Source organism: Saccoglossus kowalevskii, chromosome 14 (genome assembly GCF_978046115.1).
Source record: "Saccoglossus kowalevskii chromosome 14, keSacKowa6.1, whole genome shotgun sequence".
Lineage (NCBI taxonomy): Eukaryota > Metazoa > Hemichordata > Enteropneusta > Harrimaniidae > Saccoglossus > Saccoglossus kowalevskii.
The window spans coordinates 24,235,997-24,263,633 of record NC_140654.1 but is presented as its reverse complement, the minus strand read 5'-3'; the positions used below and the strand labels follow the sequence as shown (position 1 = coordinate 24,263,633).

At 36.8% G+C, this 27,637-nt stretch overlaps 1 protein-coding gene across 2 annotated transcripts; it reads right to left on the bottom strand.

Annotated features, from left to right (window-relative positions):
* Positions 1–527: 527 nt before the first annotated feature.
* Positions 528–27,637, bottom strand: LOC144351337 (uncharacterized). 2 transcript variants are annotated; one of them, XM_085507712.1, is made up of 7 exons: positions 27,531–27,637; positions 7,273–7,553; positions 5,375–6,047; positions 3,575–3,738; positions 2,938–3,161; positions 2,312–2,501; positions 528–1,127 (listed from the first exon to the last, which is right to left on the bottom strand). In XM_085507712.1, exons 1-7 carry the CDS (start codon positions 27,531–27,533, stop codon positions 671–673), a joined length of 1,992 nt encoding a protein of 663 aa, XP_085363838.1. In that variant the 5' UTR covers positions 27,534–27,637; the 3' UTR covers positions 528–670. The 2 variants fall into 2 exon arrangements, with proteins under 2 accessions (XP_085363838.1, XP_085363837.1); XM_085507711.1 differs by lacking the exon at positions 27,531–27,637 and adding an exon at positions 16,937–17,055.

Here is a 27,637-nt window from a genome sequence, read left to right as displayed (position 1 = left end):
GTCACTGTACCGCATATTTGTTCATGCAGCTATTGCCAGAAATGTGAGATTGGAACAAATAATACATATTTTCTTGAAGTCGCGCCCCCTGGCGACGAAAAGCTACTGTGACGTAGATAGCGATTTTTTTTGTAACTGTTAATACTTTCATCCACTTACGTCACGAAAGCGCTTCGGCACCATTGAGGGCGCAACCAGTCAGTGTTGTTGAAGCAAATATTTTTGATTTAAAATAGTGGTTCATTAAAGACGCGCGCAATGCAAACGAATATATATATATTGTGTGTTTTTCTGTTTTATACACCATGTCGGAGAGCAAATTGTATTTTTGAACAGTGTTCAGTCAAATAGTTCCCGTTTAGGAGATTCACAGTTGTGTCTATTTCATATATACTACCTCATATACACTATTTTATATACACTACTTTATATATATATATATATGTGTGTGTTAACGCCTTGCGTATATTACACACTAGTGTAGTGTATTACTCGTTGAATTTGTCACTATGTTATCAATAACACCATTCAATAAGAAACTTTTATTGTACAATCGCTGGTTCAGAACTTGTTACAATCATATATACTTTAACATTGCAAAGCGAAGCTAACACGTTTTGCTGTAAATCTGTGGTGTTGCTATAGCAACACTTTAGTTACACTAACATTATTACAAACTAAGAATATCTTCAATGTCATTTTCTTCCTCCATAAAAGAGAGGTTGTCATAAATATGAACGCTATCCTCGCCAGTAACGGGTTTGACGTTAATAATTTTCACCGTGTCATCAACGCTGCCGCTGGGCGTTCCTGGACACGTCGTATCAGAGTCTGCGCTCATTTGATTCAGATCTGTATCATTTGAATTAATAGTTGCTGTCCGAGATCTGGACGAAGTTGTTGGTTTGTATTCGGTGATATCGCTTTCCCCTTCCTGAATGAGAATGGGACAACCGTTCACACTTTGCCGTGGTTCCGAAGCAATGCCGTTGTTTGGGGATTCCGCTGAAGACGCACGGCTATAGGCTATCCACCATCGATTTGCTGGCACTTTCACGTCAGTTGTTCGCACGTTGTTTTCTCCCGATTTGTCTTTGAGCTTAGCCAACCGAATACTTTCTTTGAACCTTTTGAAGAGAATGAAAACATTGAATATTATTTTATTTTGTTTTTCTGTGTTCTGTTTTGTTGCGTTTAGTTCTGTTGTATTTTATTATGTAGTGTTGGATTTCATCGTAGACTGTAGAAAAGAGAATCTAACTTTGGTTTCCTTCGAAGTTTTCCTTTCAAAGTCGCACGTTCTTCTATACAGTTTGTGGTTGTATTGTACAGCGATGCGTTGCTTTGCGTTGTGTTGCGTTGCGCTGCGTTGTATTGCGTTGCTTTTCGTTGCGTTGTTATTGTGTTGCGTTACGTTGCGTTGCGTTGCATTGCGTTGTGTTGTGTTGTATTGCGTTGCGTTGTGTTGCGTTGTATTGCGTTGCGTTGTGTTGCATTGCGTTGTGTTGTGTTGTATTGCGTTGTGTTGCGTTGCGTTGTGTTGCGTTGCGTTGCATTGCGTTGTGTTGCGTTGCGTTGCGTTGTGGTTGCGTTGTGTTGTATTGCGTTGCGTTGCGTTGTGTTGCGTTGTGTTGCGTTGCGTTGCGTTGTGTTGCATTGTGTTGCGTTGTGTTGCGTTGTGTTGCGTTGCATTGTGTTGTGTTACGTTGCGTTGTGTTGCGTTGCGTAGTGTCGCGTTGCGTTGTGTTGTGTTGTGTCGTGTTGTGTTGTGCTGTTGTGTTGCGTTGTGTTGTATTGCGTTGCGTTGTGTTGCGTTGCGTTGTGTGACGTTGCGTTGTGTTGTATTCCGTTTCGTTGTGTTGCGTTGCGTTGTGTTTTATTGGGTTGCGTTGCGTTGCATTGCGTTGTGTTGTGTTGCGTTGCGTTGTGGTTGTGTTGCGTTGTGTGACGTTGCGTTGCGTTGTGTTGTATTGCGTTTCGTTGTGTTGCGTTGCGTTGTGTTTTATTGGGTTGTGTTGCATTGTGTGATGCGTTGCTTTGTGTTGTGATGTGTCGCGTCGCGTGTCGTGTCGTGTCGTGTCGCATCGTGTTGTGTCGTGTTGTATTGTGTTTCGTTTTGTGGCCTTGTTTGTTATTTTGTTTGTTTTGGTACTAGTACACACTTAATTGGCAAAACATAAAATTGATCAAAATTACATTAATTATCGCATATATTTCAGTCACCTATTATTCATAAATACACTGATTTACATTGAAACCCAACACCAAATACTAGAAAAGATCAGTGACATCGATAATAATATATACTCACGTGTAACTTTTTGTGTATTTTCGTTTGTATAAATAAATGCATATTGCCATGGCAATGAACAGTAATAAAAGAAGTGAACAGACTGGAATGGATGCGATCAAAATGTTCTTGGCTGGATGCTCTATAGATTTCCACACAGGTTTTATCGGTAAAAGGTGTTTCGTCGTTGAGGGCGCCAATGTTGCCAAGTCTGTGAAACAGTAAAAGAAACGAAGCGTGTTACATTGGATCTGACAATATCAGCACAGATTACCAAATAATTGTTATACACACAGTATATCAACAATACGAGGATATTAGTAGTAACCATATTATAATTACTCCCTGTTTGTTTCGGTCATATTGAGACTTATACTGGCCATGTATTCCCAGTAATGCGGCGGCGCATCGTATAATTTCAAGATAAAAAGAGTGTAAATCAACATTCAACAAAACGTGAGGGCGTTTTTTGGAGCCCTTCTTGACTCCGGGTTGACTTGGCGAAGTTAAATGAGTTAAGCCCGTGATTTTTTTGCGAGGCGGAGTAAGTTCGTCGTAATACTGTGTATACTGTTGTGTACACCTTATTGCCTGGTTACTATGAACGTCGCAAATACACCACCCTATGACAATGTAATGTATCACACCTAAGGTTCCATTATTGGTTTGGTTACAAAGTGCTGCTATGGTATCTTCATTCCAACAATTAGACCCATCGACAGAGTACACTGGCAGTGGGAAGCTGTCAGATACCTCGTGACTCGCGTTGTATATTTCTAATGACAGTGACGTGTTTCTCATGTAGTATAACATTATGCAAAGTAACTCGGATGTTGAAACTGATGAAGACTTCGACGATGCTAGTCGTAATCTAAAAAAAAAAACATTCAAATGAAATATTTTTTTAGTATTATTCAAAGCTCAAAACGCAATAAAATGTTCATCACATGACAGGTGGCCAACTTATCATCAAAATGCAGAAGTTGGGGGCGTTGTAGCATCTCCGCCACAAATAACATTTTCAGCACCGCTTTGACGGATATGCATGCAAATTGGATTTTAATACATTACTACAGACGTTGTACCAGTATTTAACTTTCAAATTAAAGTAAATATAATTATAATTAAGGAAAGCAAGTTACGCTATTTATTATCAATCTTAGTCTATTGAAAAGATAGACCAACATCCATTTCCTCTGTTGTTAGTCGGTAAAGTCAACTTCTGGCAAATACGAACAAACGTCCATGTTCTTATCAATACTGCAATTGCATAACATTTCTCACCTCAATACCGTGCCGTCATTGAGACAGGAAATGACGTCATACAGGCTACTTATCCCAAAATTGGCACCGCCGACCGTACAATATCTAACTGCCGAAGGTATCAACTTGTCTCTAACCAGTGTGTATGCATACCGGTACACTTCGTCCTTTACTGTCGCGTTACTCTGTTGGAAATAAAGACACACGTGTTTAATATTAATGTGTTCAGGTCGTCGTATCGCGCGCGTCGTACACGTGCTCAATATGGGTCCCATGCGACGTGCTCAACGCGTGTAAAATACAAGAAATGCGAAAAACCGCCGTTCTGAGTGTTTTTCAAATGTTTTCATAATGTAGATGAAATGTAATGTATATGGAGAAAACCCTTCGTGTGGTTAAAAGTTCTAGTTTTGAATGGTTGTTATACGTTTTATTTTGAAGTTATATAAAATCTTCTACTGGAGACCAGTACGCACTTTTTTGTTCATGAAATACAACTGTTTTCACAATTTCAAAGTGGTATTACATGTATTAATAATAATTCTTGTTTTATTTGGAAGGTCCATCACGTGACTGAATATACATTGTATATTGTAAAGAGCGTTTTGATTTGGCAGTTGTCTGACAATAAATTATCACTTTGTTTCGTGAACAGATTGCAAATTTGATTATATGTATTCAGCTCACATACCACAGCAATTCCAAGTGATGAAGCGACATAACGGTTTTAATTTTCGAGTCTCCATACTCCATGTTATACAATCATTCCCAGTGAACTGATTGGTCCAGGCTAGCGGGTTGAAAGTGTAACAACATAGCTAGTATTATTTTTAAGTACGCCAACATCTCAATCAGTTTTTGGTTTACATTACAAATAACATTATTAGAAATTTTAGTAATTTTAATATTTCTAGTAGTTTTAGATTCCGGGAATCAAGTGTGTGTGATTTAATGTTACGTATGAGCGGAGACTCGTTTCTAATAACTTCAACTGCATTTTATTTCCCTTGCATCTAGCGGCTACGGATTAATTTACTCTAAAATTAGTGGTCATGTTACCAATTTGCTCCTCAAATCGTAAATATATTGGTATCTCGGATTGTTCAAACGTATGAGATTGGCAGCCGGTATTTGGCGTTCGTAGAACAACGATTTATGCAAATTAGATGGTCCGTTCAACTTTAACGGCTCCCGTGTTCGTTGTTTGTGTTTGAAATCTGTGACACGGATAAATGAGACAAACAGGATGTCACACTGGTGACCCAACAATATCAGATTTATTAAATCCGTGTTGTAATTTAATTGTATTGTCCGACTTACTAAAGTATTCGCACAATAACCGAGTGCACATTAATTTTCTAAAAGACGTAGCTTATTCATTAATACATACATAGTACATGGAAGTATGTCTACTGTGTAAGTAAAGAGTTGACGGTGATTGTGCGTTGGTGGGACCAGTGATTAGTTGGACGGTTTTATGAAAAAGTTGTTTGGAGACTGAACCTGTACGAGCGAAATGTCGTATGGTGCGATCGGTCCTGCGCGCTGCCTAGGTGTCAATGCCTGATTGGGCAAAGCCTTCCACCTAGCAGACCTTGTTTGTTGACAATGTTGTGTTTGCTTTCAACCACAGTCCCTCTGTTTCAACGTACCAAATTGCTACTGAGAGCGTTATGACCAAAGTCATCCATACTCAACTCTTATAATACAAAGGTATTTTTTTTTCGAAAAGAGTAAAACGCGCTTTTTTGGAATCACGTCTGGCTAACGGGACATGAGAGTAGCTCCAAAAAAATGCAATACTAGTAACAAGATAATTACCTGCCATAACTGACATATTAAACTTGGAATAAACAACTGTATCTGTACCCAGTGTAAATCCATGAGATCATTAGGTAATGACGTCGTTGTATGAAATCGTGATGTAGCATTGACACCAATCACATTTAAATCCACCAATGTAGTGGTTCCCAACGCACTGCCTTCCGTTGTCAAGGAAACCATAGTTTCACAAAATGGCCCTGTGTAGTCTTCGCTGCAAATGCATTTGTCATTCCCATAAAACTTGTTCTGACAGAATCCGCCATTTTGGCATGGGTTGTCGTTACAGTCTATGACGACTGCTTCGCAAAATATTCCAGTGTAGCCATGGCAACAATGGCAAGTGTTGTAAATCTCGTCCTTAGAAGACGCACAGTGCCCATGTCCATTACATTGCAGTTCGTCCTCCGCGTTTGCTCGGCGGCGACAATGGTTATATTTGACGAATACCTTCAACTTCAGGCCAAAGTCACACGCGTAAAGGTCATTGTCACGACGTTTATGAATGATGTAGTTCACTCCAGGGAGTAGGGACATCGAGTCAATGTAAATACCGTTTTTAGAAATATTGTTTGAAAGAGACACTCCGATTGGCCTACACTCTTGGAATGCATCGTAGGACACCAGCACAGGGTCCAATAAAAAATCGTCTTCTATAGCGTAAAATATCAACCTACACACAAATATAGAGAAATATTAGCGAGCAAACAAAAACATAACTTATATATTACGGAAAACAAATCTTTGTCAATCGTTTCGTATGTTTTAAATCACTATATAATACAGAGTCGCATTGTACAAAGCTAACCTATTTTACGCAATCGCTTCTATAAAACGATCATATTGGAGGAATTTGCGTTTTATTTTCACGTGACCGCCCGGGGAATAACATCTGTAAATGCCTCTATAACAAACATTTTACTATTATAGTATATTTTTCGATGATTTATCAATGGTATATGTATGACCAACGGTAAATAATTTATCTAAACCTGAACGGAGACTCGTCAATTATATCTACGGGATTCGCCCAGATACTGAGACCACTAAAGCTACTTTAAAGTGATGCGGGGATTTGTTGATGAAGATGCCAAGGGATGAAATGCCCACCGACTCTGACCGGAACTGTTTCAAAAATATTCAGTCCACATTTTGGATACAAATCTACGAACTCTACGAAAAATGCAAAATTCAGTATACATTACCGAATTTCGTTTTTTGGTGATTTCTATATTCTCCATTAATTACACATTGGTGTGTTGAATGACTGCTATAGTCATCGTAGTCACACTCGTGGATGGCCAATTTGGTTACAAAATGTAAGCCAGTCCCATATCTTTAGTCTTGGAACAGCTCCATAGCTGACACATGTTTGTTACAGTACAGTGAGAATCCCAATTTGTTAATGGTTTTAACACAGGTTTATTTGAGGCAATTTGAGTACTTTTTAATGTTTTTGTACATTTGGATAGATATAAAATTCATAGTAAACTGACTATCTCGCTGTTGTGGCGCGCAGAATGACATTCCTTTAAAATAATGAAATTGTCAAATGTGCATATACTTCAAATTAAAAGTATGTACCAGTAATTTTCGTTCTGTCAAAGTTCATTATTCCCTCGAACAAATACTTCGTGTGGACGGCAAAACATTGTTTTTATCAGTGTTCATAGTGTATGATACAACGTGCAGTTTTCATTTCAACGTGCACCATCTAACAACCACCGTATTTAAAGTCTTTTGAGCGCCTTTCAAGAAATTAGCCTTTATTTTTTTTAATTTCACCCAAAATTAACAAGGGAATTTTAGAAAATTACGTAAAAATATTACATCAATATTTTGGCGTGAAAAATTACGGCGTCCAAATAGTTAAAAAAAGAAATAACCAAAATATTTACCTGTCTCCCCTTTGAATCGTGATTGGCTTCAACTGTAATGAAAAGTCTATATCGTCTTCATCGGATAAATTACTTTCACCGAAACAACTTTTGGATGACAGACACACACCGAAGTCTCTATAACCCCATCCAATGCGAATATCTCCCGTAGTCGAATTCCAACAGTCCAGGTCATCCGGGCAACTTTCAAGGTTACACGTCATCAGTGACGTCCATGTTAACGACATGTTAATGAGTATTAACACAAACACCGCCAATGTGTTCTCCGTTGTACGGTTTACCTGTGAATGATATCAAAAAAGCAGTCGTAATATTAAAAAATAGTAATTACCTAAACAAGGGAGTCATCACCTGCGCCAGCGCATACAGTCATAGCGTGTCGTTGTTTACAAACAAGTGTCTACCCATGAGCCTTTGCGTTATTGCGTGTGTATGCAAACGCTTGCGCCATGTGTGAAGGAATATTGTCAATGATGGTCAAATGAATACACTTTTCCAATAAGTCGCGCCCTCTGGTGGTAAACTGCTTCTGTGACGTAAATGGATGAAGGGTGTTCGGAACGTCGTTATTATTTTGATCTGTGACCATCCGTCAATAACACTCATGTTTTGAGAGATTCACTGTATTCGAAATGACGTACGACTGCACAGCCACATGGAGTTGCTGATGTGAACGACGCTAGTTTCACCAATCAACGTCATGTTGACGTCACGTAGGCGATTAATCGCTAGAGGGCGTGTATTTCAACGTATTTACGAAACCATACACTTTACAAACTCAATGATTTAGTATGGGGTTTTCAAAAAGTAAAATTTACGCTAATTATTTTAAACCATGACAAATTATATATTTTATTAAAGCTTATAATTAAAACTAATTAAAAATAGATGTTACATTGGATGCAATCTTCAAGTGCCCATGTGACTGCTAAGTAAATAAATCTTATATTGAATTTTCAAATGAGTACTTTGAAGAAATTAAAAGCGATATCACATTTTTTTTAAATGTGGAATAAGACATAAACAAATCAGTCACAGCGATTTTGCATAATTTTTTTTCCTTTCAAATGTTTTTTTCTTTTTTTTTTGCATTTTCACCAGAATATTTTGTACGTTTTTATATCCGCATAGTGAAGTTTTTTGTTGACGTAAAGTAAAATGTAATCGATTGGTAAACAACTAAAGTCATCCTAACATCTAATTATTTTGAGTGGTATTAAAGCCAGGTGCTTTAACTTGGTATTTTGGTGTATGTCTATTTCATGTCCAGTACTATTCAAGTTGTCTTGTCTACCCACTTCTAGCAGTGAAAAAACCCCTGTCTCAATACCAATAGACTGTGACGATGTTCTAAAATTATACTTGACTGTGTGATTTATTAATTATTTAAAATACATGTAAATATGCAAATGTAGTTAACGCAGCAATATGGGTTGTTAATTTTGACCACTGTTTAAAGAATGTATTTTCTTTGTAAAATAAAGCTTTGAAATCAAAATAGTTGACAAGACTGTCGATGCCAAAATAAAGGAAGCTATACACTCATAAGCACATGGTTACAGTAACAGAGTCTTTCAAATCTGTCAATATGCTTGCTTAATTGGTAAAACTACTGTAAAAAGGTTAATTATTCACTGGGTTTTAATTTTGCTTATTTCGCTGACTGGAAAATGTGCTAAATTAAAACCCAGTGAATATATGAAATTGAACATAGAACACATTATCTAAATGATAAAATGGATTCTATGTGATGTATGTGGGGGAGCTCTCTAAATGGAAATCGTAGTTATTAATCCATTGTTATTAGGAGAATTTGCAAAATTAGTTACCTTCCCTGATTTGTAATGAGATAACCTGACAATAGGTCATTTAATTAATTTAGATCTGTTGTTTGAGGATCAACTTTTTTGAGAATACTGTAATTGCGTTTATTATTCACTGGGTTTTAATTAAAACCCAGTGAATATGTAAAATTGAGCATAGAACACATTATCTAAATGATAAAATTGTGAATTTAAAACCCACTGAATATGCCTGAAATGCTAAATCAGTGAAATTTAAACCCAGTGAAAATTCATTTTATAGTATAACTTGGCAAACTGTCTGTCGCTACTTGAGTTTGGTTAACTAATGTATTACAGTAAGAAAACGCTATGCTGATGAGAACATTCTGTGACAAAGAACATAATGTAATTGTAATGATATTTGCATTTAACCATTTTTATTGATCGATAAAAGATCCCCCAAGCCAAGCGTCACAATATTACGAGCAATGACTTATCACATGTGCATTTGGTATATTGCCGTTTGATTAGGTAACAGGTCAATGTACTTAACAACTCATCAATGTTATCGTGGGGGTACTTCATACAATATATTTTAAGAGGAGGACGAGTGCCAGAATATATCTTATTTAACAGTTGTAACAATTAATGATGCTCTATCCTGAAAGCCACTACTACAGGACAAATGTTATATTTTCATGAATCTATTGTTTAGTAGAAGTTTAAACCTTTAAAAAGTTGAATAACTTTGTTTTTAATTTATTTCACAATTAACGAATATTGGCATTGTAATAATCAGAAGTTAATTTCAATGATAAGATACTGCGTTAGACAAATTCCGCTTGCTGCTTTCTCATCTCAAAAACTTGTACTTTACTGACAGCTGGTAAATATCTTACGAATATAAACGCCACTCCCATTGATGGCATCCACCATCGGTTGTCCTTGGGACATGGTATGTATTCCATGGTCAGCCTGTGCCCTCGATATGCAATATATCTTGCAATGGGTGAATGTTATTGTGGTTAAAACATGCTTTCCCATCATTCAATACATTTTATTAAACAGCATGAATACTAATCATAAGACACCCTTAGTATTTGTCAGCTTGAAGCTGAGACACAGTAGAAACGTGACAACGATCCATATATACGAGTAGATTACGACGTGATTTGATTGATATACCGTTTACAGGATGCTGTCAACACCGTACGTTAATTGGGAAACCAAACAGAGAAAAAGCCTACGGGTAACCATCTTTATCTATCTGTTAGATGCGCCTTTATACATGTTTCAAAGTCAGCTCACATGTGAAACAGAATGTGCACACTCATTATAAAACACCAGCTTAATCACCCTCATGTTTTGTAATATTTGGCTTATGTAAGTTGGTTTGGATTTTCGCTATGCGATTTTCGTTTAATGATCCATGATTGTGTATTTTATTTTCAGTATACTATTGTAATTGTAATTATTTATCTAATTCATACCAGAAATTAACGACTTTTTCTCATTGACTTTGACAATGTGCTCTATTGTGAAGAACACAATCCTGTTCTTCATGGATGTAACAATTACAGATTCAATTGTTACACACTAATTGAAACTAACATTCACATCATCGTTATATCTTGTTGTAAGTATACAAAATAAAGTCTGCTTCCAATACTCTGCAACTTAACTCTGGTATTATGAAAATAAACACATATATATCAACAGTGAATCAAGTAGAAACAACCCATTGTAATTGTACACTGAGTACAATATTGAATTTAGCATGGCTATACATTTTTATTCAACTTTTGCCAATATCCCAGCATATAGTGCACTGATATACTTAAGGCACAAATATTACCATAACATGAAATGCTCTTGATACAATCATTCCACCAAGTTACAATTATTGTGTTCAAATAACGTAGAAAATGACGTTGTATTGGAATGTGGAAAGTGAAAAAAGAACAAGTTGCAAGCATTCTTTCAGAAATGTTAAAGTTGAATGCCACCATAAACACCACATGAACGGAATATGATTATTACATATTGTTAGCCTAAAATGCTACTTTATTTTCTTTCATTTCGATATTTTCACACAGGTACGAGGAGGGAATGTATCATTGACACATTGGAACATAGTTAATTATTAAGTCAGTCCTTATTCTAGTAGTTGTTTTGCTTTGCCTTGAATGAAATGACAGGGAAGGTATAATATATGAATCTGTCCATACTGTCGTTGTTTACATTGCTGTGGTTCCTAATAACTAAACACTTTCTACCAATTTCAAATTTGAACAGTTTATGCGTTAATTTAATGTAGCTTTACTTTTTTTCTCAGTAATATTTGATTATTATTAGCTTATTACTTTATTATTTGGTTTAGCATTCAAATCTTCACATAACATTATTTTTTTTCGATTCTTTTTTTCGATATTCATTGGCTTTAACATACAATTGTCTACTTTATCTCCATCATAAATTGAAATATGGCTGGTAGATTGAAGTCAGACTGAAGTGGAATATTTTCCCCATGTGTGTCGAAATAATAAATACTTATTTCATGTTATTTAATTAGTATAACATGTATTCACTGCGTGATTATAATTAGCTCACATCATTGTCTGGAACTTCTAACACTTGCTTTTTTGAAGACTATGAAGTACTTTTTCACCACGGTTGCTAGAAACCGTGTTTCCGCTGAAATATCTTGTGTTAAACTGGCAGACAATGTTACAATCAAGTGGATTTATCCAGGATATTTGAAAGATGGACTGTTTAGCCTATTGCCTGTACTGCAATTTAAAACTTTTGCATTCAATTCCAGACAAATAATTTGAAAGCGTTCCGCAAACAAACTTCCAGGGTTAAGAAGTGCAGCATTTCAACAAGGGACCAAGTAAGAATTTAAAAATAATTTAAAATGACTTTCTGATGAAACTGATGTATGGGGCAAAAATAGTGTATCGTCAATGCTTCCTAGAAACCAGTTTAATGTGTGCCAGATATTTTGTTCACCTGGAGTTCAAAAACAATATACAGACTTTCATTGCACATAATTTAAGAAATATAATAATTATGTTTTGGCGTTTCTGCATTCATATATCTCATATTTTTTAGAGGGCTGTTTCATCGCTTTTCTCGATTTCTGGTCATCGATCATTGTTGTTGGTTGTCGTGTGGTAGTAATCATCATCTGTATCATCATCCTGAATTTAATTATTAAGAGGATGTATCAAGTGATTGTTTACACTAAATGTTACTACATTCCCCCAAACTAACTAACGTTGAATTGCTTAGTGATGCGTGATTGACATGAATATTCAATTATGAATGCAAATACTATTGAGGGTGGGTCAACATATTTCAAGCTTAAAATTTGGTACTCGTGATTGGGAGGGTCTTACAATTTTTGTCACCGGCATTCTCAATCACCTCAGGTAATTAACGTTCAGTGCCTGACTAGAAAAGCACTCTTTGTTATTTCAAAACAGTACCCATTTACTAGTTGGTTTGTGCTCAACAATGCCCGTTTGGTGAATGATTTTGCCCTCACATTTTTTGTAAGTACAAGTTTCTTCATACTATGTGCACAGCAAAAAACCTGGACTTGACCCAGCAACTCACATATCGACGAGCTGTGTGGATGTATGGTCGCTCTGCTGAATGAGCTAAGCAGATGAATCGAGCTGGGACGCAGACTGTAGTTCACTATATTACATACATGGACATACATGCGATTTCTAAGGGACATTGGTATATTTTCATTCATACAAAAGGAGTTACGTAACACACGTACGTCACGACAAAACACAGCCCGCGATGGGGCTGCAGAAAAAAACACCTGCAACTCGCTAAATTCACAGATTTACTTCGTTAAAATATGGCAAGTCAGATGCTAACGCTAACAGCCTGTTTGGGGTCGAGGTAATAGCAAACGCCCGACTCCCTCGTCTTCGTGGCCGTACTTTAGCTATCAGGTAACTGCACCAGGGTGGATAACCAGTGAGTACACTGCAATAAACAAGTTCGGTATTCGTATAGGAATTACATCAATGAGAATTTAAAAGACCTAATGTCGTGCACGTTGTAGTGAATTGCACAGTAATATGTTGTAGATTAGTTTGTTCTAGTTTGTGTTTTCAGCTGCGTCTAGAACATTTTAGACAAATATGGTGTGTGATTTGTTACTTGTTAAGCAAAGTTGCTGGAAACTGATAATTAGATAGCAGATACTTCAGTGAGAATATAATTCGTAAAACAAATAGGATAAAAACAAAATAAACTTCAAGGCAAAGCTAAATATAGCTTGCTTCCAAAAAAAATAATAATATTCTTTTTTCAATTATATTTTTTTTTTCAATATTTGATTTTCATTCCACACAAGATTTTAGCTACGTCAATTTCATACACGATACTTGAATGTTGTTGTTAGCAACCTTGCTCGCCGAGTTTCAGTCGTCAATTTTGTCATCGAATAATTACCACTGTTTTAAATTCTTGTCCCGTTTCTACGTCTGATTGACACAACTATATTTAATCTCAAATGAAATTACCACTCTTTACACTACTGTGGCACTGACCCAATTGGAAAGAGTTACTGCTAAAAGTGAAGGGATCGGAGCCGTAGACATTAAAAGATCGACTTTATGCAATATTTGTCATGACACAAGATACGTATTTAGATGTATATGACCTAAACCCGCAGGAATACTTTAACGAGGATAGCGCCACGCAATCCGCACCCAGCGAACAACTAAGCACCCGACGTCAATTTTTAGTGTCCCATAGCTATTTAATTTAACGTACGATAGAAACAAAAATTTAAAAAATTCGTATTTAATCTTCCCAGGAACGACATAATATTTTATTCTATATTTCAACAGCTGTCTATCATACTGTGAAACATGTCTTTTTAGCTAGCATGCTATTTTAGCTAAATGGCTAATCAGTAACTAATCAGCTAATTCAAGATGTTGCTGCTAATTAAAAAAAATAAAGTAGCAGTACTCCCAAGCGATAACAAATTTTCAGCGGCTGTCGATCGATTATCGATCGTATATATTCCAAAATTTGGCTTTAGGTACGAGTCAAATTGTGAGAGTTTCGAAATTAAAGAATTTCTCTTTTTAAGTAAAAAAAGAATAAATTCACTTCTCTACAAAAAATGAGTTAAAAAAAATATGCCCTACTTTTGTTTTCAGAATGACGCATAGTCACAGATCTAGTTTTACTAATGTCTGGGGCATAACGTTTAACGGGAATTCTTCCGTTGAAGAGGTCGAGACTAGTATCGCGCAACACCAACACTAGCATCGTTCAGATAAACGTTGGGTATTTCCAGTTGTGCGATCACGGGGCTACATAAATGTGAGATAAAACAGTTCACAGCAACAGTCAAGAAGTACCGTTTCAATCACGCTGCCTTGTTGGTTCGTTGAACCTTCATAAAAACGTTCGATTTGTTTGTAATCATCTTATCTGTACACTTTAAGGTCAAATGTCTTTCTGTAACACACGCCTTATCTGAGTCCCACACAACTTCTTGACTGAAATGAATTACCCCGCGATTTGGTTTTACATGTTTTACAGGTTATTTCGAGTCGTAGTAAGGATGAGCGTCTGCTAACAGTGATGATTTACCGTGGTCGTCGAATCTCGTTTTAGACGTGTTCGTATATTCATGCCATACCTATAACTATATTTATCAAAATGTCTAATTTTGAATGAAATATTCGTTTGACAGCGGGTGTCATTTCGATAAAAACATGATCGGATAGAAACGATTATTTCGACTCAGAAATTATGCGGCATGTGGAAATAATATTTTCTCAAAAAGTATTAGTACGTCTTTCTGGATGTCTTTAAAGTTACAACACAAAACAACATCACATCAAATTATTTCGAAGTTTATGTGAGCCGAGTGATATACGCGTCCCCTAGCGAGACTGAGTTCACGCAGTGCAAAATAAACGTGTTACTTGTAAGATATAACTAAGACAGAGAAGCTATAAAACATGTTTAAATGACTTCAGAACAGTGTCTGGTCAACTTGCTAACATAATATCACGGTTGAAGGTTTTGTTTTCAGAAACACATGTCAGTAAAGAATTTAATCTGAAACTTAAAAAAAGACGTCATATGTTACTGTGTCATGTTCTACGTGTGTATGAATCGTCATGGTCAAAGAAACAGTTGACACATTATACCAAGTTTTTACTCACTGACTCTTTGTTTTTACGTTCACGTATTGCAATGAACGAAGCCCTATGTGCATTCAGTTTGCTATCCAAGATGGCCACAATTGTTGATGCATACTCAAATCATCTCATTCTGCTACGATAACGCAGGGAATCCAGGCTTATCAGACTCGTACCTCAATAATTATTTTGGAAGCCCAATATTCAATTTTCAAGTATTCCATCGTGAGGACTTCCCTTACATACTTACAGAGACGTTCTATGTAGTTGTAAAATAAAATAGTAGACACGTATCCGCCATTGTCACAAACCCTGCCGAGGTTAGTGGAGTGGACATGTCAGGTGGAGTGAATAGGAAACCTAGAATTGCGTGTTTATAAACTACTAGATAAACTGACATTATTACTGCACGTATCCCGTAAAACATACACCGGACGAAAGTTACAGACACTGTATCTCACTTTTTATTTTGATATGCAACTTTGCAACTACACACAGTGAATCACTGAGCCCGCATTCTATGTTTGGGACTACTACCGTTTAATCTTAATGGCATTTTGAAAAATGAACACACAATCCCGGTGTGAACCGAGTGCGGACCTTTCAAGAGTGAATGAATAACTCTCGATAAGTAACTTTGTTAATAAATTCTTATTTCTGTGATCACATTCGCCCAGGGTAAGGTTTTATCCCTCTCGGAGTTCAAGCACGGATGATATATGAACGCGGTACCTACCGATTATTGAGCCGCAGCAACAACCATCTTCTTTGCACTGGCGTTAGAGCTACGCCGTCAACACGCGTCGATCCCACTAATGTATCTGTGTTTGTGGCGGTAAGAACAGGGACAACTAGAATACAATAACTTTCAAGAAATCGGACTCCATAGACAACACGCCTTCACCAAACTAATGTTTGCTTATGACATTAAGAGCAGCGACCTATATCATATACCATAACTTTTGAGAAATCGGACTCGACACAAAACACGCGTGACCAAACTCAGTTGCTTAAGACAAAAAGAACAGAGTCAGCTAGTATACCATAACTTTTGATAAATCGGACTCGACACAAAACACGCGTGCCCAAACTCATGTTGCTTAAGACAAAAAGAACAGAGTCAGCTTGTATACCACAACTTTCGAGAAATCGGACTCAATACAAAATACGCATGGCCGCACTAATATTTGCTTATTACATTAAAAACAGAACTCCTATACCATAACTTTCAAGAAATCGAACTCAATAGACAAATGTCTAATGGTGCTTGAAACGAAAGCATTGCTACACAAAGAAAGAAACCGCCTTTACGTGGAACATTCAAGCACAGTAGTGTCGAAGTAAATTTGCTCAAACATAGACCTCAAAAATAAATGTATTTCAAGGTTCATGGCTCAAGTAGGCGACCAAACATAATCAAATCACAGTCCCTCTATCCCTCTATCTAGAGGGACTGTGATCAAATCAATGTTGTGAAGCAATAATCGGCTTAAGTGAAAAATGTACACCTCGATCGAATCGATGAGGCATCGCCACTGAATCAAACGTAATTTCCACTTGAAAGCTTGTCGCTATTTCTCACTATACAAATTTAAAACCACAAATAGACTTGCACGTGGGCCAGTAGTGACGTCACACAATAATAACGGTCAGAGGTCAAAGGCAATTATGATTATGATTACTTACCGACATGACCAGCGAGTATTCCGATTTCGATATATACAATGGAGGTAACTAGTTTGAATTCACGGAGTACAGTTTGCGCAGTTATTCCGTTCGATGTAAAACCCAACTGTAGTTAAGACTGTTTACATAGTTTTCCCGTGGCATACTGACATTTATTACATCCGGGTGAGTTATGGATTCAATCCCAATACGGCGATGGCTGCCCACTGTCAGCCAATCAACATCACACAACACTCGTTTCTTTTAATAAGAAATTTATCAGAACGCCCGCAGTGATTGGAAAAATATATAGGCAAACAACACGGCGAGGTTGGGATCGTATTACAAGTTGGGGTCAAGTGGGGTCACGAATGGCAACATTTGGGTTGGTGTGCTGTTATGCCAAGTGGAATGTCTCGAACCTCTATTAAACTCGATGTAGCGCGATATAGACGCGACGAGCGGAGCCATGGAGGAGTTTTCTCTATCGCTTTCTGTGATCCGAAAACATATTAGAGATTTGGCAGATCTATGAAAAATGCATTTGTAAAACTCATTATAAAGTCGTTATGTTTAAAAGAGTTATTAGTACTGTACGGTTTTAGGCGTTTAAAATGTGGTTGATGATGTGTGTTTAGTCACGCTGTGGCGTCATCGATATCCTGAAAAAAGTACGTGTAGTGTTATATTGAGCTGGCCGTGATACAGTAACATACGCGTTCGTATGATACTGCCAGTACAACGCTCATTTTTATCGGTGTGGTTAGGAGACAAATATTTGAAGCCATGGGGGTGGCTGCAAAAGAGAAAAAAATGCATGCAACATGTTGCAGGAAAAAATGTTGGCACACTCAATAAAATGAAAATGTAAAGATACGACACCGTGAACAAATAATTGCGCTTGTCACACGTTTCCAGTCACCCCCTCATGATATCACATCGTTGCGCCCTTAGAGGACTTACATACACTCGAACTGCGAGATATATAAATACCGATTCCATCGTTAAGATATCTTTAGTGTATGTGCCCACAACACCCGCTGACCGGAAATGGCGCTCTATTCAATGGTATATGTGGATTTTAAGGAGATATAGTTATACGTGGAATGTTTGAAAAATTATTATACCTACGGGATTTGATTTCATCTTGTATAAATTATGTTATCTGCCATGATATCCCAGAGATCGGCATTTTACACTGTCACGTGACAGTGTCGGGATTTGGTATCAGGGATGTGATGCTCCCAAATGAATCGTCAAAGGATCCGCCAACGGATGTATTGATCAAATTGGCAAGGATTAAATTGTAATTATTTTCGGTCTGTTTTTTCCACCTCAACAGAAGCAAACATTGGATGTTGGTTGATGGTTTTTTGTGGAAAAGATTACAATGACGGTGGTTAAATACGCTAGTGTTAGATTGTCACAGAGAGGTGTATTCAAGTTGTTAAGGCTGGACTCGGCTATCAAACTTTTGAACCGGAATTTCCTCCGACATTTTAGAGAGTTTTTTCCTTGTGACTAGTTGAGATATCAGAACTACTTTTTTTGAATCGTGAACCACTGTTGTAAGCATTTTGACAATATACAATTACAAACTAATGGTAACCTAAGTATGACTTAACATTATTAAAAAATACATACTAACTCATTGTTTCCATGGAAACAATTTCAGGTAATTTTTGTTTTTATTCACCATATAATTCATTTGAAATTTCACGTAAATAAAAAGAATGTTTAAAGCAGTCAATAGTTCGTTATAGTCGTTTGTTATATCGGGATCTACCATTATTAAGTGGAATTTGGTCTTTGTTTGGCTCCCGGTCACATACAGTGGGACTAATAATCAAGGATAAATGCAAACTACGTAATGACCGCATCGTACTAGTTATAAATTCCCGTCACATCTATGCCATAATATTAATTACCGCAGCTGGTTGTCACTATCTGTTGAGTGTTATGTATATTATGCTAATTGAAGGGATACGGTTTCACTGATTCGCAGTACATGTCACATCTCATTAACGTAAATCTGTATACGTATGTACATTTCATGGTCTGAAGGTTTACTCCGAGTCCTTGGTATGTGTATTATGCAATCAGACTGGACCTTTCGGTTTTGTATTTGACACATTCGAGAGTTTTCCTTTCTTGTTCTGCGTCTTTAATCTACGAACATTCCATATTCCCCGGCTGGCGAGACACTCCTTTCAGATGCGTGTGACGTTATTAAGGGCTCTAGCTAAATTCACAATCTCCATCACTGCGCATAGTACTAAGCATATATTCAATGCATTGAATACCTTAGGAAAATTATTATCGCACTGGAAACTCGCTAAATTAAAGGTACTTTTTTGAATATTTTTAAACATATTGGGTTTCATTGACTACAGTCAGGTAGAAACATAACATAGGTGTAAAAGTGCGTACTTATGCGATTTTATTTCTTAGATTCGTTGATAGGCATGATAGAATAACAAATCACTGGGCATTTTTATATGACGTTATTGACAAAAACGCCTATTTTGTGCACACTTTATATCCAGGGTAATCAAATTAGTATTTAAAACATGGGATATTATACATTAAACAATAGGTAATGACATGCCCATTGCTTGATTGCTGTGCTTTGTCGTCATTTTTGCTTATATGTCATATCAGCCACGCCCATAATTTGCATATTCTATTCAACAAATATATGAAACATGTGAAAACTCAATATAACTGCATTGTTGTGATACATGTATGGGAATTGCAACTAGTAAAGCCGGGCATGCTGATTATTTTTTGTTTTTTGAGTTGAAGTTACTCAAAAAGCACGTGTTGAGAAGCCATAATGACGTTATGTACAAACAATATCCGTATATAGACATTATACTCTTCACATTGCAATACATGACAGACATTAACATATTAATGTTGGTATACTTGCAGGAGAACGTATGTTGATTATTTAAAATGCCGGGTCACTAACATAATTTGGAAGTGTAATGTCAAAATGTATTATAATATCGCAATTTAGATATTAAAGGGCGTCGGTCGTCGCGCCGCGTCCTGCTCGATATGGGACTCATAGCGACGTATACAACGCGTGTAAAATTCGAGCACGCGCTGCGCGACGACAACCGCGCTTTAACCTTTTATTTAAATGTATAGGTAAATTGTGGAAATCGATTATCGCTTTAGTGATACTGTGTCAACGTCAAGTAACTGCACGAACACGATATAGGCATACTAAATGAGTTTTTAACAGTTCGCAGAACTAAAAAATAAAGGTGTTTGAAGATGGAACAACATCAAATTGGTAGTATATTAGCAAAATCTGTGTCTCAACTATTGTAATGCAATTTATAGTAGCTCATCCAATTCTTGATTCTGTTTTTTTGGTATTAGCTGTTGGCATATTGATGACCATTTGAAGATCTAGAATTTCAGGGGAGTACAGATGGTTGCCCACAAGTTAAGCAAGTATCTCAGATTATTTGAATATAACACTTGCCTTTGGTATCATGGATGAGCTGATAACAACTATTCGGCATTGATCCCAACAAACTTAATTTTAAGTTTATGTGAGGGCGATTCAATTATTGTGACTGTACACCTCTTTTTACCATGAACTGGAATGGGGTTTGCTCGATAAGTAGCTCTGGTGGGTTGTATTGTGATACAGTAACTACTGTAGTAGTTTTGATGAATGAATGAACGACTTATTCAAAGCCATCCACACAATCAATTGTGCATGCCTGTATCTTTAGGATAATATTATAATAACTACACGGTAATAGTAATAAATCGTAAATATCAAACAATATATAACAAACCCATGAAATATTAACTTTTAAAATTACGGCATTTTTACCATTTGGTGTAAAAACATTAACAGAACAACATAGTATTAATAAAATGCGATTTTGAAAACAAGAACATTAACATAAATTATACTTTTGCGATGCATATTGTTGGAAAAGACAAAGGTGTTCTAATTATTTTGAGCAAGATTACTACTAATGCGTAAGTAGATGGATATTTTCTACAAATTTATTTGATTGTATGTATGCTTCGACTCAAATGCAACTCGCAAGTACTTCACATAATAGTCGCATGACCTTAAAAAAGAATGCAAGTTCCATGAAAAGTAGTTTTGATTGTTCTCATTACGATATTCAAAACTCTTGTAACTGAATGTTATTAGTTTACGTCCATGGCAACCGTTAAATAAATGCTTTGCAAAACATCATCTTTGGCGACTTTCGAGTGTAATTAAATGTAAATGTCTCTTATATAATATCTGTTCTCTAACAGATCAGTTGTTAATGTTGATCTACAGTTGTCATAATGTTGCATCGATTCTCAGGACTCGGTGTTAAATAGATTACAACCCCGACGGTCAGCCAGAAGCACCATTAAAACAAACATCTTGGTAGAAAGAGGACTCGATGACTTCTGACAAAGAGTTGACATATTTGATTAGCGTAAATATGTGCGCATGTACACAGAACCAACACATAGTTCAAGGGCATTGACATAGAGGGACATAATAGTCATTGTAAAACACTGTAACACACAATCCGTGTTTTATTTGTATTCTGAACGCAAAATGAAACATATTCGGACGTTACAACCATTGTCGGACGAATACCGACAACTGTCTCATTTACTTTAGTGCCAAACAATGCGTCACATACTAGCCCACTTCTAATAAAGCACAATATAAACATAAACTACTAGTACTAGAACTGTTTAACTAGAAAGTGTAATATAAACATATCATTATAGGCTCTTCAAACGTGACAATCTACGTGCGAATGATAAATAAATGTCCAATTATTTTCAGCACAAATTTCATTATATATGATTGCTGGCGTAAAAACAAAAACAACTTTGCGACTAAACTACCTCACAAACAAGAATTGCGGTACCTGAAATAAAAAAAAAGTTCTCCCCTATGCATCTCGTGATGGACACGTTAATCAATAAGTTTTCAAATTTATTAAGTAGTCTGCCACTCAAAAATAAAACGAAAATACATATCGTACGTTAAACAAAATAAAAACATTCCCACAAGTACAGGCATATCGTGGGAACGATGTACTAATGGATTTGAAATGTGAGTTCATAATTACCATAATTCAGCCAAATGTCTGTACTTGTAGGCGCCGGTTATTCACAAGGCAGACGTATACATTTCATATCTGTGATATGTCTCAATATTTCACATAACACGTCAAAAAATGAGTAATCGTGTAACATAGCGGTGTACCCACAGCCGCCACGTATGGATTATAGAAAGCGGTATTCAATTTTTTCAGCGTGCTCACGAATTCACCGGAAATGCGAGATACAGATTTGTTCAATAACATTCTTCGGCCATAACTAAAATTTCAAGGTCAATTTGAAACGATATCGTGCCAATGTATACCATGAAAAGTAGGTACAATACTAGTATATTCAGTGCGCTTTTGTGTAAATACTGTTAGCTATCACGTGACAGTATATGCCCCCATTTATTGGTTGACAAATTGTCGTGACGTAATTATATAAAAACATTGTATCTGACCAATTATGTCGGTTCATTCCGCGATGACCGAAGACGCGATTTCATCATAATTCTTAGACTGAACAGAAGGTTTAGTTGACCAATGGTGACCCAAAGGTTTCAATGTCACGTAGCTGTCAGTCGAATAGAGAAGTGCTGCAATAGATATATTACTTAACAAGGAAGGGTTCATTATTATTATTATGGAGGGGGCGTAGGAATTGAAATTATCAATATGTGCAAAAAATCTTAGCAATTAAGCAATCTGCGTGAAAACAACTATCGATAATTTAGGCCGGCATATATAACCATATAAACAGAAAATAACCATGCACGTTTCAAAACTAATGTGAATGAGACACGGAAAAATAATGCTTTTTGGCGAACCAAACATATATGATGTACAACCCGAATAATAAATGTTCTCCCATAAAACCAGCGAACGGACAAAATGTTAGTTTTTTTATGGGTTGTTCAATATAAAATATGTGGGAGATGTTTTATTCTGAAAAAAATAAATCTGCAGGGAAAACCTACAGAAAGTAAAAAAACTATTTTCATAAAAAATCAGCAACATCAACAAAAAGAAAATATTGCTCACAAATAAGTAAATTGAATCAATAATTTGTTCAATTTTCTTACCCCCCCCCCTCCTTCAGTTCTCCTCCCAAATAGGTCAACTCGATAAAGATAATCGCCTCAAAATACGCTCACGAAGACCCTGAAATGTCAACTGATATTTACGGCGTGTTATTACATGTTGCACGTCCACTCACTGATGAACGCTGCACTACTCGCCATTAAACACGTCTACTGTACATTCCCATGAACTTTTAAACTATAATCGTGTGTTATTATCGTACATTGAGTGGAAATGTTTTCCACTATATGAAAATGAGGTCAGAACATGTCATACCACTGTGAATACACGTACTCGAATTCATTTAACGTTGTTTAGTCCCGTGGGACGTCAGGTATTTTGTGTTTTCCCTCGTTACAATATTCCGGACAATTCGCTGTTGAAATTATCAGGAGAAGCCCGCCTATGTCATCATTTTATGCAACTGAGTTTCCTGTTTATCAGGATTATGCCAATGTGTTTTCATTCGAACACAAGCACTGATTGGCCGTTTGCTTTCATGACGTTTTCTCGTGAATTCAGACATTCTAAATTGTATTCGTACAGCTCTATGCTTTTATGTGTTATAAATATATGACGTGGGCTTGTTTAAATTTATTTATATTTTTCTTTTATGAATTGGTGATTGTATTTGTTTCGGGAAATATTAGAGATCGTAAATATTGTTATTTACGTTACATTGTGAACAAATATATACAAGTTTCTGGATATATTTGTCAAAAAAGTCACAGAAAGGAAAAGTCGGATGTGAGCAGGACACGGTACGGTTGCCATGGCAATTGAAGAAAAGGGAATTGTCATACACAAAATACACAATAATAATACACAAAAAGCAAAATGTTGCACCAATATTAAGAAAAAAAATATGGCATCCGAAAAGGTTAAATAATTGTAACTGAGTGTCATAGTTGTATTTACTAATTTTCGGATTTTGGTGCAGAATTCGAACTTTTTATCAGTTTTACTGTTGCACTTTATTCACAGTACTATCAACTCCAGTTGTTTCAACTACGCTTCAAATGGCACAAACATACACGAATGACATGGACAGATAAATTACTCAATCCGCTACTTTTCAAATTGAAATGATAAAATTAACACGCCATTTGGCTCCACAATATTACCCCCCCCCCTTCCTCCGCCTGTTTCCTTTCTTCACTACCGATTAGGCTGGGGTACCACAAGACAAGCATTGCCGTCATTTGGTTCACGCCTCACCTCGTCGTGTTCGTATACAACATCCGAATTCTAAAAAAAAAAGCTGGGCAGAACCAAAAAAAAAGATTACCCAGGTGAAATGCCCAACATTTGCCGAACGTAAACTGACATTGATTGCTGTTCGTGCACTCTGTTGAGCAATGCACACGAATCACGGGCTTCCAATAAAACTTGATTTCACTTTATAATTGTTTGACAATATACCCTACAATATATTGTAGGGAACACAAGAGTAATTATTTGTTTTCGACTGCACTAAGAATAAATGTCTATATTAATTGAAAGTGTTTATAACAACTTATACCTTAAATTAATAATGTAATTATCCGCAAATCCTGGTCATTAAAACAAATATGTTTGTAATTTCACAACTTATTTAATTTTAATTGCTAAAAATTTAAAATTACCATAAAACTATATTTATATAGTTATTGTTACTTGTACGTAATATGTAGATATTACACATAATGAACATTAACTATATAGAATGTATATACAATATTACTTAATACATGTATATAGAAAGTAGTGTAAAGGGCGTCGCGTCATGTTCGATATGGGACTCATGGTGACGTATACAACGCGTGTAAAATACAAGTACATTGTTTATTTACATGAAATTCGAACACGCGCTGCGCGACGACCAAGAACCCAAGAATAACCACATTTCAATCAATAATCTCTATGTATGTTATCATGTCCAACATTGTCTCAGTAAAGAAATAATTACGACTGCGGCATTTCAGAATTGTTACTGTCGTTCGATGTATTCCAAATCGTAAAATGATCGGCTCTATTTGTTTTACTCTGTGACTTTTGTTTCCATGATTTGAGCATTTGTGTATTACATTTTTGTTTCTACTCTTCTAACAGTCACATGTCTCTTATAACACTTAATAAATGAGTCGGGTATACCGGCGGGGGTTATAACTTAAATATCATGGAATTTAGAAAATACGGTAATTTATACTTAAAGGGCGGGGGTCGTCGCGCCGCGTCGTATTCGAAATGGGACACAGCGCGCGTAAAGTAAATTGTTTGTTTACATGAAATTCGAACACACACAGCGCTACGACCACCGTCCTTTAACATTTGAAAACTATTTTAACTACCTGAATAGAGAGAGAATTTGTGTTGATTTGCCTAGCGAATGATAAATTATTAGATGAACATACACCACTTCTATACACATTACAAAAACACGATTGAATACTGATTGTAGGGAACAATTCCTGTGAACAGCGTGAGAGGTAAGTAACGAACCACACATGTAGCTCGTTTAGGCCGACTACGCCGTGGGCGATCGCGAATTCTGCGCAGTACCCGGGCACTCAAGTGTACGGCAACTTGGAATGAATACAACGAGACCCCAAAACATTAATGACGCAAATACTCGTTGCCTCTAAGCTGTTTATTCCATCAAACTCGCACACCGTCCGCTGGAAATACGAGTACTTCACGAAACTATTTCCTTCTCATAACTTTACGGCGATGGTAGCTACAGCTGCTGCGAAATGTGTTGAGAAACTTTGATCGGCCGGGAATGTTTTCAGGTTGTAGATTACCCGCTTCGAGAACACTTGTCTGAGACATTTGACCACAATCAGTTGAATTGAATTAACTCCACTGCTGTGGGTAGACTATCGGTGCCAGCTTTAACCGCTACCTAAGAATTCTTATTATAACAGGGTATCAGTGTTATGTGATATTTTTGTCTGAGTACGCTTTCCGATTCGACATGTTTGCACATCCTCGTTCGTAGCTGGCCGCGTTGAAATCTGTAGAAGCAATCTATCAAACATAACTTGGCCAATCACTGTTTGATTTGAAGTAATCAAACAATTATATAGTTGAGTGATGGACATTTAGTCGTGAACAAGACCCGCGGCGTTGTAAAGGTGTGCGATAGTCACATTCGGTTATCGCCCACTCTTATACCGCCATGGTTCCATAGACCATATCGTAATTCCAAATTATAGAGCATCGTGGGATTTTTAGTTCAGAATGCACGAGCGGGCGCGCTTTGTCATGTTTGTGATTGGCGGAGTTGTGTACGATCACGTTCCGGTTCGGACATAACAATCCCACAACGCAATATTGTGGTATGGTCTATGGCCAGTCCGAACTCCGTCCGTTGCCTCCTCCCCGATAAAATTGTTTGTATTTACATTTCAAGAAAAGCTAGACATTAATAAATAGTTCGGTTGTCACACACAATTTATTTTACGTTTTGTAGTACGTTTTCAGGCAAAACAACTGCTGAAAAATAGCCGTGCGTAGTGAGGTCATTGATCATAAAATTGGGGGCTGCCTATGACAGAGGTACAATTGCGTAGAGCGCAAAGACCTATGGGGAGGATCGAGGAGATCGTGGCCAATCATGAAGCATCTTTGAAAGCCTACAAGTTGCTGACGTAATTAGACAGAGTATCGCGAGAATGATACAGAATATCACGTGAATCAGAATATCACGTGAATAAGACAGAATATCACGTGAATCAGACAGATTATTACGTGAATCAGACAGAATATCACGTGAATCATACAGAATATTACGTGAATCAGACAGAATATCACGTGAATCAGACAGAACATCACGTGAATCAGACAGAACATCACGTGAATCAGACAGAATTTCACGTGAATCAGAATATCACGTACGAGCGAAATACGACAGAAGAGGGGGAACTAGAACAAGAATACCTTACTAGCGGGGAGAGTCATCTCTTCATCCTTGTAACATAATATACCACATATGGGAAAATGAAGAAAATGACAATAGTTTTACGTTTGTGTGACATTCTTGTTGTTTGCGTCTGCCAGTTTCCCTACCAGGTTCAAATAAAGCTTTCGTAACGTATTCTGACGAGCGAAAATTCACGAAGATTCACAATTTCCGAATTACTGGGGGCAACGGGCGTGTCATTAAATAGTTCCCACATGGTTCCATTAACTTGTGCACATTTATACCATAAATACGTCAACTGATTGTCACAACATCACAAAGTAATATTTTAAGGGGTCAATGTACTAGTATACACACGTATGCTATGAAATCTGGTGTATTTATGAGCGAATTAGAAGTACAATGTGTATGTGTGTGTGTGCGTCGTCATCTGCAATCGAGTTGTACGGGGTAACACACTCAGTGTCAAGTCACTGCGTGACATAGTCAAACCAGTACCATCATTACACATTGAATTAGTTCTCTCCTCACTTACCATAGCTCACCATCCTGCATCGAAACTGAGCGTAGTCGTCGCGATCGCCGGCCAGTTACAAGCCATGAAAAGACAAATCACATTCATACGAACAGACTGATGTATCC

Excerpts from the sequence above, each read along its gene's own strand:
- LOC144351337 (XM_085507711.1), bottom strand. Across the intron at positions 3,739-5,374 it reads TAATATGTCAGTTATGGCAG|AGTAACGCGACAGTAAAGGA; the intron begins GTAATTATCTTG and ends TATTTCCAACAG. Across the intron at positions 2,502-2,937 it reads AACCAATAATGGAACCTTAG|ACTTGGCAACATTGGCGCCC; the intron begins GTGTGATACATT and ends ACTGTTTCACAG.